The sequence below is a fragment of the Phyllostomus discolor genome, chromosome 4, assembly GCF_004126475.2.
Source record: "Phyllostomus discolor isolate MPI-MPIP mPhyDis1 chromosome 4, mPhyDis1.pri.v3, whole genome shotgun sequence".
Lineage (NCBI taxonomy): Eukaryota > Metazoa > Chordata > Mammalia > Chiroptera > Phyllostomidae > Phyllostomus > Phyllostomus discolor.
In genome coordinates this window covers 199,646,048-199,658,705 of record NC_040906.2, presented here as the reverse complement: position 1 = coordinate 199,658,705, position 12,658 = coordinate 199,646,048, and the positions used below count along the sequence as shown (strand labels likewise).

The window sequence follows — 12,658 nt, the reverse complement described above, 5'->3', positions numbered from 1 at the left end:
AAGAGATGACATTTCTTTTCTCAGAAGCGTGAACTTCAGAAGTTTTTAGGGAACTAAGGGTGCACTTTAACATATTAAGATACTAACTTTTCCCTTAGTGAACACAATACTGTTTCACATTTCTCAGTTTTTCTTTACACTGTTCAGAATTACACAATGAAATAAAATGCCACCATGACCTTTTGATCCTTACACACTTGGGAATTTGCATACACGCAGAGGCACGATAATGTTGTTTCTCTTTGTCCCTGATGGCTCGTTCATTGTACGTTCTTCCGTTATTTCCAGTGTTAGACGTATTCCATCTATGCTTCGCTCTTTCTTTACTGGGAGTTCATTACAGGTTAGTTGTTTGTCGCTGTCCTTTAGGATTTTGTTAGGAAACTGCAGGACAAACAGGCAGCAGTGGCCGCTATCACGGAAAAGGTGGACGCGCTAACCAACAAGCGGGAGTCCCCTGAGCACAAGGAGATCAGCCATTTGAATGACCAGTGGCTAGACCTGTGCCGCCAGTCCGCCCATCTGTGTCTGCAAAGGGAGGAGGACCTTCAGAGGACAAGAGAGTACCACGACCGCATGAATGCCGTGGAGGTGTTCTTGGAAAAGTTTACTGCCGAGTGGGACAACCTAGCCAGGTAACCGCCACTCGGCACTGAGTCACCAAGACAGGACGCCAGGAGTGTCTTCATTTCCATACATGTGTCAAAGGCCTTTCTTAGGTTTTTAACATCTAGTGTCTATCATTATCAACATTGCTAAAACAGAGGAAGAAACTCATGTTGTCATATGAGCTGGGCTACTCCTTGCTCAGTGTTCATTTGAGCAGTGGGTACAGGAGAAGTGTTTGAAAATGGCACCATTTTCCTCTGTGGGTCTTCCAGAATAGTGCAAGCATCTTTCAAATGCTGCTTAATTACCAAGTATGGTACTATCCTCTATGAATTGATGAAATAAACCTTTATGGTCCATAGGTTTCTTATTAACTTTAAAAAAGGATTCTATGTCATTCAGTCAGGCGTTGTTTTTATCTGTTTGTGGTGGTGTGGAAATTAACAATCAAACCAGATTCAATTAATATGTGTCATCTGTTTTTTTATAGTGATTCTTTGAGTAATAAGAATTCCCTTTCCCCTTCCCATGTGAGGACCCACACACTAGGTCTTCATATAGGAGTTTGTCTATGCTTCTAGTCACTATAACTATTAAAATCTGCAAGTACTCTGCTCAAATGTATTAATTTGCAGTAATTAAAACTGAATACATAATTCTAGACAGAGTTAAATCAGGCAGTTTTTTTTTGGAGAAGGTACACTATTTTCTAGTTTGTTTATGAAACTGTTTCTTAATGCTGACCATTTTGCTGGGCTTTGGGGTAAACCCAGTCAATACCAGCAAGAACCCACATTTCAGGCATGCAGTAGACACTTGCATCTGGTTGGCCCTCAGACGCCTCCGGCCTAGCATGTCCCAAGCAGAACTCATCATCCTGCCCCCCGACCCAACCCTGTTCCTCATACCTTGACCTGATCGTTTTGTAAGTGAAAAAGAAAGATTCCATTTTCTCGTCTGTTTATAGTCCAAAGGATAAGGATTGTTTGCATTTCACACCTATTTGGAAAGATTTCCAATCATAAACCAAAAATATCTAGGTACACACGTGGGTGGCAGACAGAGCCCTGGTGATGCCTTGCGGACTGTGCTGCCCAGCACTAGGCTGCTGCTTGCTGGAGCTTCTCCTCACAAGAAGCACAGACATCACGGATCACTTACTAATTTCTTTAACTGCTATTTTCAAGAATGTATAGGTCGGTGCTTCTCAATGTTTAGTGATACATAAATCCTCCAGGCATCTTGGTAACATGCAGATCCTGCTCAGTGTATACGGGCTGGAGGAAGAAGCTAAAAGTACGTGTCAGATGTGTTGGGAGGGCTGTAGGAGCCAGAAGAATAGAAAAGTTGTATCTAAGCGATTGGTTTTGGCTCAACTTCTGATGTACAAACATACGCATCCTGTAGTCCATAATAATGACAGCAAATAATGTCAGGGTCAATAAACTCTAAGCTAAAAGCCTCCTCTTTTTTTTTAAAGAACTTTCTTTTTCAAGAGAGACTCTTTTTAAAAAAAGATTTTATTTATTTATTTTTAGAGAGGGAAGGGATGGAGAAAGAGAGAGAGAGAAACATCAGTGTGCGGTTGCTGGGGCCGTGGCCTGCAACCCAGGCATGTGCCCTAGACTGGGAATCCAACCAGCAACCCATTGTTTTGCAGGCCTGCACTCAATCCACTAAGTCACACCAGCCAGGGCTTTTTCTATTTTTCTTATTGAGAGATTTGTTGTTGCATTTTAACATCTTTTTTTAAAGAATTTATTTATTTATTTTTAGAGAGGGAAGGGAGGGAGAAAGAGAGGGAGAGAGAAACATCAATGTGCAGTTGCTGGGGGTCATGGCCTGCAACCCAGGCATGTGCCCTGACTGGGAATCGAACCTGCAATGCTTTGGTTCGCAGCCTGCGCTCAGTCCACTGAGCTATGCCAGCCAGGGCTCTCAAAGCCTCCTCTTAAAGGAAGGGGTGAAATGTCCCATAGCGTGCTGTGAACAAATACAGACATGGAGTTGGCTGATTTGCCCTGATGCCTTCTGTCTATTGACAGATCTGATGCAGAGAGCACAGCTGTCCACCTGGAAGCACTGAAAAAGCTGGCCCTGGCATTGCAGGAGAGGAAGCAGGCTATCGAAGACCTGAAGGAGAAGAAGCAGAAAATGACGGAGCATCTGAACTTAGACGACAGGGAGTTAGTGAAAGAACAGACAAGTCACCTCGAGCAACGCTGGTTCCAGCTGGAGGACCTTGTGCAAAGGAAAATCCAAGTGTCAGTCACCAACTTGGAGGAACTGAATGTGGTGCAGGCCAAGTTCCGGGAGCTGATGGCGTGGGCAGAGGAGCAGCAGCCCAACATCGCCGAGGCCCTCAAGCAGAGCCCCCCGCCCGACATGGCTCCCAACCTCCTCATGGATCACCTCGCCATCTGCAGCGAACTGGAGGCCAAACAGGTGCTCCTGAAATCGCTCACAAAGGACGCCGACAGGGTGATGGCAGACCTCGGCCTGAACGAGCGGCAGGTGATCCAGAAGGCGCTCTCCGATGCACAGAGGCACGTGAACTGTCTCAGCGACTTGGTGGGCCAGAGACGGAAGTACTTGAATAAGACCTTGTCTGAGAAAACCCAGTTTCTCATGGCAGTGTTCCAGGCAACCAGCCAAATTCAGCAGCATGAGCGCAAGATAATGTTCCGGGAGCACATCTGCCTGTTGCCGGAGGATGTAAGCAAACAAGTGAAAACATGCAAGAGCGCTCAAGCCAGCCTCAGGACTTACCAGAACGAAGTCACTGGCCTTTGGGCCCAGGGCCGTGAATTAGTGAAAGGGGCCACGGAGCAGGAAAAGGGGGAAGTGCTGGGTAAGCTTCAGGAACTGCAGAGTGTCTACGACACCGTCTTACAAAAGTGCAGCCACAGGCTGCAAGAACTAGAGAAGAGTTTGGTTTCTAGGAAGCATTTTAAGGAAGATTTTGATAAAGCTTGCCACTGGCTAAAGCAAGCAGATATCGTTACGTTCCCTGAAATCAACCTAATGAATGAGAACGCAGAGCTTCACACACAACTGGCCAAATACCAGCACATTCTTGAGCAGTCTCCGGAATATGAAAATCTCCTGCTGACGTTGCAGAGAACCGGGCAGGCCATGTTGCCGTCGCTGAATGAAGTCGACCATTCCTACCTCAGTGAAAAGCTGAATGCTCTGCCCCTGCAATTTAATGTCATTGTCACCTTGGCTAAAGACAAGTTCTATAAGGTCCAAGAGGCGATTCTCGCTCGGAAAGAATATGCTTCCTTGATCGAGTTGACCACCCGGTCTCTGAGCGAACTCGAAGAGCAGTTCTTAAAGATGAGCCAGGTGCCCGCGGACCTGGCCGTGGAAGAAGCTGTGTGTCTTCAGGACGCGTGCAGAGCTCTTCTGGAAGAAGTGGCAGGCCTCGGGGGAGCCGTGGACGAACTGAACCAGAAGAAAGAAAGTTTTCGCAGCACGGGGCAGCCTTGGCAGCCAGACAGGATGCTGCAGCTCGTCACCCTGTACCACCGGCTGAAGCGACAGACAGAGCAAAGGGCTGGCTTGCTCGAAGACACCAGCAGCGCCTACCAGGAGCACGAGAAGATGTGCCACCAGCTGCAGAAACAGCTCGAGGCTGCGAAAGCAGAGCAGTGCAAAGTGAATGAGGAGACGCTTCCCGCAGAGGAGAAGCTCAAGCTGTACCACTCGCTGGCGGGAAGCCTTCAGGACTCGGGAGCCCTGCTGAAACAGGTGGCCATGCATCTCGAGGACCTCGTTCCACACCTGGATCCCTCAGCGTATGAGAAAGCCAAGCGTCGGATCCAGGCCTGGCAAGAGGAGTTAAAACTGCTGACTTCGGCCATTGGCACGACGGTGACCGAGTGCGAGAGCCGCATGGTGCAGAGCATAGACTTCCAGACGGAGCTGAGCCGCTCTTTGGACTGGCTGAGGAGTGTGAAGGCAGAACTGAGTGGGCCCGTGTGCCTGGACCTGAACCCCCAGGACATCCAGGAGGAGATCAGAAAGGTCCAAATTCAACAGGAAGAGGTACAGTCCAGCCTGCGGATAATGAATGCCCTGAGTAACAAGGAGAAGGAGAAATTCACGAAAGCCAAGGAGCTGATTTCCGCTGATTTGCAGCACAGTCTTGCTGAACTCTCGGAGCTGGATGGAGACATTCAGGAAGCCCTAGGCGCCAGACAGGTTGGTATGACAGGGCTCCTCTTGTCTGTTTCCTCACTCTGCTTATTTGTAAACATGTGTGAGGCATGTCTTCGTTTTTTGTTTTGTTTTGTTTTTGTTAGAACTGCTTCCTTAAGTATTTCTTTTATGATACTGTGTAAAATCATGGTCAACAGTGACTTAAAAGGATTTCTTTATTGTTTGTGGACGTGGTATTCATTTCATATGATTTCCATGTTGACTTTCGTTATAATACGGCAACCTCTGCTATCTCTCACCTTTAGGAGAGGTAAGGAATGACAGCACCAGTAGAATCAATGCCATCGTGCATGCATTAATAATGAAATAAGCTAGCAACGAATAATTAGTGATGCCTTTTTAGAACAATGTGAAACCTGGTGTTTCTGAGGTCAGCGCTGGGTGAAGAATCTCCAAATGGAGAGACACAGTTGGACCATGCAGCCCCCCTTCCGATGCCCAGCCACCTTTTCTTCTGGGGTCTCCCATCAGTCACTCTATCTTTTCACCCCTTCCTCAGGGAGGGGTGCCTCATCTTCTCTTGCTTCCCTAAAGCACCACAGGAGCAAGGCTGGAATGCTAATCATGACTTGACTTGGGGACAACAAAGGAAGGAGAGTATGTTTAGAATGTACAAGTACAGATAGCTCTTTAAGATAATGATTTCAGTCCTTCGGGTGAGTACTCAGAAGTGGGGTTGCTGGTAGCTGTGTTCATATTTTTTTTTGAGGGGCCTCCACAGTTTTCCGCAGAGGCTGTACTGGTTTACATTCCCCCGGTGCTGTTACACTTTTCACCAACCGAGGCATTATTTCACCTTGGTAAATATTCAGTCTGTCACATGTTACTAAGCATTATTATAGAGAGAGAGATATAGATATATTATAACATATATATGTGAGAGAGAAAAGTTTCAGAACTAGTCAAGATATCAGTATAAATTTCTTTCATTTCTGTCCTTATTTGAACTTAATAATGAAATTATAACAAGATCAACAGAAGGAAAAGTAGAGGATAATAATGAGTTGCACCAAAACTATTTCACCAACTTTTCCATTCATATATATGTATATATACATATACATATACATACATATATATTTACATATATATTTGTGTGTGTGTGTATATATATATATAATCTCCCCACATGAGGGAGGACTAGAAAAGAAACAGGAAAAATTAAACTATTTGCCGCCAGCACATTGCAACTGAGAGTTGAGTGTGTTTGTACTTGCTATGTTCCAGGCTGCCTTGACTCAAATATACAGTCAGTGCCAAAGGTACTATCAAGTGTTTCAGGCCGCCAGCGACTGGCTTGAGGATGCCCACAAAATGCTGAAGCTGGCAGGCAATGGCCTCGACGTGGAGAGTGCAGAGGAAAGTCTCAGAAGCCACACGGAATTTTTTAGCGCAGAGGATCAGTTCCAGAACAATCTGGAGGAGCTCAAGGGCCTGGTAGCCAACCTGGACCCACTCATCAAGCCAACCGGGAAAGAGAAACTAGCGCAGAAAATGGCTTTCCTGGAAGAGAAGAGCCAGAGGACCATCCAGGACGCACACGCCCAGTTAGAGCTCTTGCAGAGGTAGTCCAGCTGCTTTCGTTTCCGTGTGCTAGTGAAATGTAATGTGTTTTGAAATGAATTTTCACATGGGAAACGGGAATATACTCATGATGTACATCCGTGTGAAAATTCATTCTTCTCTCTTACGTACCGTTAGACATATTGACATCAGAGCTCTGCGTAGAAATGTGTGGTTTGATGTTGCTCAATTGACTTTTGTTGGACTTTTTCAAGATGTGCAGCTCAGTGGCAGGATTACCAGAAAGCAAGGGAGGAGGTTATCGAATTGATGAATGATGCGGAAAAGAAATTGTCCGAATTTTCTTTATTAAAGACGTCTTCCAGTCATGAAGCAGAAGAAAAATTGTCAGAAAACAAGGTTAGTTTCATTGTTGTTGATTTTAACGTCCTTTCATCGTCTTTGTAATGGGTCTCTGGAATACCGTAGTCCCAGAAGCAGGTCAATGAATCATTTCCACCTGGGTCCCTTAAACCTGAACAGAAAAAAGTTTCAGAACTAGTGAAGATATCAGTATAAATTTCTTTCATTTCTGTCCTTCTTGTTTCAACTTAATAATAAAATTATAGCAAGATCAACAGAAGAAAAAATAAAGGATATAATGAGTTGCACCATTAAGCATGTTATATTAAATTAAATGATTAATTTAATTAAATGTCGTCACTGTTTCAGGATTTCAGCTGGAAATGCATAGCTAGGTCTAAACAGACATTCAGACCAATTGCTTCTGATAAAGTGTGACACTATGAATTTCAGTAAATACTTTCTGGCAATAACTTAGATCAATTCAAATATGATTTTAAAATGAATGTTGAGTCTTCCTCGTATATCACAGCCATACAAGGTAGAATGTAACATCCTTAAATACTAAATGCAGTTCACTTACATTTTTGCTGTGTTTTTTAATGAGAGGATTTCATCTCAAGTAGCCAATAAGCTTTCGTTCTTAATAAATAAACATTCACCTTACCTCTTTACAACAACCCCAACCTAAATCAATGAAGAATTCAATGTGAAAGTTACAAGTTACCAGGGGAGAAAGAATATGTGTTGCAACGTTTCCTTTGGTGGGTAATTTTGGGCTTTACTCAAATCCATAGAGCTTTTGGAAAAATCTCTCCCCGCTCCCAAACCTCTTCTCCTCCCCCCCGCCCCCCCTTAGGCTTTAGTGGCACTGGTTAACTCTTTCCACGAGAAAATCGTGGCCCTGGACGGTAAAGCTTCCCAACTGGAAACAGCTGGAAACGACGCGAGCAAAGCAACCATAGGCAGATCCATGACGACGGTCTGGCAGCGCTGGGCGCGGCTCCGCGCGGTGGCCCAGGACCAGGAGAAGATACTGGAAGATGCGGTGGACGAGTGGAAGAATTTTAACAATAAGGTAGTTGCCTTTGTCGATGGGCTCACACTGTTGTTTTCTCCCTGACAATCATGTATTTCGAAAAGCAGTATTTGGCTCTCTTTTTTGAAATTGGCCTTGAGAAAATAAAAAGCTTTTTTAAAATTCTGTTTCAATGACATGAAAACCAAATTATGAAACAACACACAATAGGCAATGTGCAATTTAATTCCAAGTCAGGGTCTAATTATTTTACTAAGAAAATGAAGAAATGATATTTTGAAAGAAGAACAAGCCTACTTTCCTCCATTTGCTAGATTCTTCATGAAACTTTCTTACCTGGCCCTGAAAAATTACAAAATACTTTTTCTTTGCCATGGAATTGAGCAGGAATTTAACTCATTTCCCAAGTCTTACATTACTTTCTTTCACCTTTTAAGTAGGATTCAGTGTTTTAAGCCCCATCTCTCTTTATAAATCAAAGAGACACATTCATGTTAACTTAAATACTGGAAAAAGTTTTTCATTTGCCTTTTAGTTTAAAAAAAACCACCTTTTCTATGTTATGCAGTCTCCGCTTGCCCTGATATTATTTTGAAATTAAAGCTTTATGCCCAGAATTATAAAGATGGTCTTACCTTTCATGTGAAGGAGATTGTTCAGGGCTTACTTTCCTGAAATGTAGAGTTTACACCATCATCTTTTTTTTGAGATTTTACTTATTTATTTTTAGAAAGGGAAGGGAGGGAGATAGAGAGAGAGAGAGAGAAACATCAATATGAGGTTGCTGGGAGTCATGGCCTGCAACCCAGGCATGTACCCTGACTGGGAATCGAACCAGAGACACTTTGGTTGGCAGCCCACGCTCAATCCACTGAGCTACGCCAGCCAGGGCTACACCCTCATCTTTAACAAGCTTTGATGCATTAGTGTCAAATGTGGTATTTATTAGAATCACCCCAATATTTCAGTTTGTTTTGGACTTCATAGTATATACATACATTTTTCATCAGGTTAAAAAAGCCACTGAAATGATCCGTCAGCTGCAAGGTAAACTACCGGGAAGTTCAGCGGAGAAAGCCTCAAAAGCAGAACTCCTAACGCTCCTGGAACTTCACGACACGTTCACGCTGGAGCTGGAGCAGCAGCAGTCGGCCCTGGGCATGCTGCGGCAGCAAGCACTGAGCATGCTCCCAGATGGGGCCACGCCGTCCCCTGGGGAAGAGCCGCCCACCATGCAAGAAATCACAGCCCTGCAAGACCAGTGCCTGAAGTAATTTTCTGCTCTCGTTCTCTGTTACTGAGCTGGGCTGGGGCCCAAAGGGATCAGAGTGGTTCAGAGTCTGTGGGTGCTCCAGCAGGCCACCTTACAATGCAGGGATCAGTTCCCGTCATCCCTGCTTTCACTGTGCTTTGCTCTGCAATGACTTATCTGACAGGCACATACCTAGTAGTATTTAGAAACACAGCGGGGACCTGAACAGATTCGGTCTGTACCCACATGCCGTTTACAGTCACGCAGCAGAGACGGGTAGCTGCAGAAGCCGCTCGAGCAAAGCACGAAGAGGGTGGGAAAGGCACACAAAACACAGGCAGCTACCCTGGGAGGGCCGTTGGGGGAGGCTTCCCTTCGGTAGGTGTTTCATCTGAGGACGCAGGGGGCCTGCGCGAGCCAGCGAGGGGAGGGGAGAGTGTTGCAGACGGGAACAGCATGTAGGAAGCCTTGGAAGTAAGCATGTCACTTTCAGGGAAGTGTCGGTTGATGCGGCAATTCATGAGAAACAATGCTTGAAGTTGAGAGCTGCTTAGAGTCTAGTCTTGAAAACGTTCAGTGATTCATTGGTTAAATCGGTGGACAAAGAGATTGGAACAAGGATGATACCCAAGTCCGGGTAAAGGAGACATTCAGAACTTAGTAGATGGCGGAAGTTAATGTAACGATACCTGAGCAGCCTGGTTCACTCACTGGGCCAAGGAAGGAGAAATGTCAGTAGATAATTTAACTGCTGTAATCACTACTATTATTCATACATATCCTATACCTGCCTCTGTAGTTATGGATGAGTTCAAGGTAACTGAACTCCATTTATTTAAACTTTTTAACCAAATTTAAGTCAATTCAAAGAACAGCTTACACTTGGGGTGTTGAATATTATTAACTGTAAAGTTTCCAAAACTTGGCTCCAAAGACTGGTTTCTAACAGACACAAATATGCCAGTAATGCATTACACATTACCTGCAAAGGCTGATAACCCTAGACCATCTGAGGGGATTTACAGAGAGGAAATAAATAATGCCCAGGTTACTCTACGTAGGAAAATTCATTGCAATATAGTGGCATGGGAGTGTGTCAATTCTCAATTTTCCAGGGATACATCATTCACTTCATGTGATGTGTATTCTTCTTCTATACTTGAACTAAACTTAAGTATTACTGAAAATTATCTGACAGTATTTACTGGCAAAAAGATGAAGTTTCACCTTTTACAAAATGTCTGGTTTTTGATAATATAGTGCTGTGGAGTAGGGTTCACGTCTGCTTTCTCCCCGCACTCCCTGTTTCTGAAGCATGCAGGAGAAGGTGAGGAATCACGGGAAGGTGGCGAAGCAGGAGCTGAAGGACCGAGAAGCCGTGGAGACTCAGATCAATTCTGTGAAATCTTGGGTTCAGGAAACGAAGGAATATTTGGGGAACCCAACAATAGAAATAGATGCTCAACTTGAAGAACTTCAGGTACAAAACTCTCCTCATTCCCTATGCCTGTCCTTCAAAAAAAATAAATTGCCCTGATTTTAATCAGACACATTTGTTTATAATCAATGAAATATTGGATGAATTTAAAATTTTCAGAAATGTCTTACATAAAAGGTTTTTTAGTATTATTCCATAGGAGTTTTGTTTGTTCTATATAAAGTAGATATGTTTTTTATTCATAGGCTGAAGAAAAGTTTGGTTTTTGTCAAAGTGTTTCTCTAATCCCACACTTAATTCTGTATTGAGGGACAGTGTATCACTGTGCTCTGTACACACGAAGATTTCCTTGGGCTCCCAGAAATTTCTTGTTTTGATCTTTTCTTCAGGTTCTCCTAACAGAAGCCACCAGTCACCGACAGAACATGGAGAAAGTAGCTGAGGAGCAAAAGAGCAAGTACTTGGGTCTCCATGCTATATTACCTTCGGAGCTCTCCCTCCAGCTAGCTGAGGTGGCCTTGGACCTGGGAACCATCCATGACCAGGTAAACCTGTTAGCAAGGAAGAGCGCCTTCCCGTTCTCTTATAGGCTCAGTACTCTTGTACAAGAGTGCTCGGATTTCACAGTCAGATCTTCATGGAAAGAGAGTTTGAAAAAAAGCCAGCTTAGCATAAGACAATAACATTAAATTAGAGGTCTTATTCATAGGCAAAAAACACACATCAGATGACCATATTTATCAACAGTAATGTCAAGTAATTAAACATAACTTATCTGCTTTTCTTTTATCTTTTTCAAAAAAAAAGACAAAGAGCAAAAATAACAAAAGATATATGTCATGTGTTCAACAAATATTTCTTGAGTGCCCACAGGCTACCAGGCACTCTGCTAGATGTAATTCAGCCTTTTATTTATATAAAAAGAGAACTTTTTTTTTTTACTGTTTTTCTTTGGCATTTTTGTTATAAGCAAAAGTATGAACGTTTGCTATCAAATCAAGCCAAAGCCATTAAAAACTTGTAAATGTTCACTGTCCCTTTTCATCTTCCATTGGATGTGCTTAATGCTTTCCTGTCATACTGTAAGGATGTAATTGCAAAGTTAGAAAAAGAATTACCAGATCATTAACAGCTACTTATGAAACGGTGCTTGGAAACAAATTTCTGTGTTCCAGTTATCTGGAGGAGTTCTGCATATTAAGAAGGAAAAGGCTTAGAAGAGTCTACAGGCTCAAGGTCACGGTGTTAAAAACGCCCATTCAAACCGAGCTACCCACACTGCCATCTTTGGATGCTCTGTAAACATTTGATGAGTGAATCACTGTACAAGCTCTGCTTGTTCCTCTGCCAAAGCAGCAGCAGAAAGACATGCGGTGGATGCATAAAGACTTAGGAGTAAGGCTGCATGGAAAACCAGGAGTGTTTGCGCAGTAACTGCGTGTGGTTGGTTTGACAAAGCTCATCAATGGCAAAGCAGCCCTGACCGCCTGACACCTCTCGTCAACATCCACACATGAGGGTTTTCATGTCTGTTCCCCAGTTCTAATGACAATTCCTTTTGCTGTTCTCCTGATTATGTAGATCCAGGACAAAGTAAAGCAAGTTGAACAGAGCAAGGCCATGAGCCAGGAATTCAGCCAGCAAATCCAGAAGATAACTAAAGAGCTCACAACTATTCTAACTACACTGAGAGCAAAGACAGATAATTTAGTTCAAGCAAAAACTGACCAAAAGGTAAGGAAAGAGAAGTAGAAAATGTACAGGGTGCTCACTGAATAAACTCAATATTTTTTGGAGTTAGTTCATTTTGGGGATATAAAAAAAAAAGGACTTTCCAGATCAGTAAGCTTCATTAAACCCAAGCAGTAAAGAGAGCAAATAAAGATATTTTATAAACATGACAGCACAGGCCTATCTACATGGTATAACCATTTGTCACAACTGAACATTATTAATAAATATACATGCATGTGTGAATAAGCGGGGGAAGTATCCGAGAACAAACAATGAATTAGGAATACAGGAATGTAAATTCCAAGCGAAAGGATGTCCTTGGTAGCTAAATCTGTTCTCACCCCGCTGATGAGTGAAGTGACTCATCCTTTTCGGGTGGGGCAGAAGGAAAATGTTAGGTTTCTCAGCCTCATAGGAAATAAACACCAGGGTTGCAAAACATCCCGTCCCGCCTTTCCAACTGAAGACACAGAAATGACCTAATCATGGTAGAATT

The 12,658-nt window shown here is 43.5% G+C and overlaps 1 protein-coding gene across 13 annotated transcripts in view; it reads left to right on the top strand.

Annotated features, from left to right (window-relative positions):
* SYNE1 (spectrin repeat containing nuclear envelope protein 1) overlaps nucleotides 1-12,658 on the top strand; it is a 433,377-nt gene that overhangs the window by 252,124 nt on the left and 168,595 nt on the right. For all 13 annotated transcript variants that reach the window (XM_036024918.1, XM_036024914.1, XM_036024915.1 and 10 more), the window contains 9 exons: nucleotides 370-635; nucleotides 2,655-4,815; nucleotides 6,061-6,398; nucleotides 6,612-6,756; nucleotides 7,559-7,777; nucleotides 8,749-9,008; nucleotides 10,305-10,470; nucleotides 10,818-10,973; nucleotides 12,010-12,162. In XM_036024918.1, the coding sequence (XP_035880811.1) occupies nucleotides 370-635; nucleotides 2,655-4,815; nucleotides 6,061-6,398; nucleotides 6,612-6,756; nucleotides 7,559-7,777; nucleotides 8,749-9,008; nucleotides 10,305-10,470; nucleotides 10,818-10,973; nucleotides 12,010-12,162 (3,864 nt within the window). The remainder of the gene's footprint in view (nucleotides 1-369; nucleotides 636-2,654; nucleotides 4,816-6,060; nucleotides 6,399-6,611; nucleotides 6,757-7,558; nucleotides 7,778-8,748; nucleotides 9,009-10,304; nucleotides 10,471-10,817; nucleotides 10,974-12,009; nucleotides 12,163-12,658) is intronic.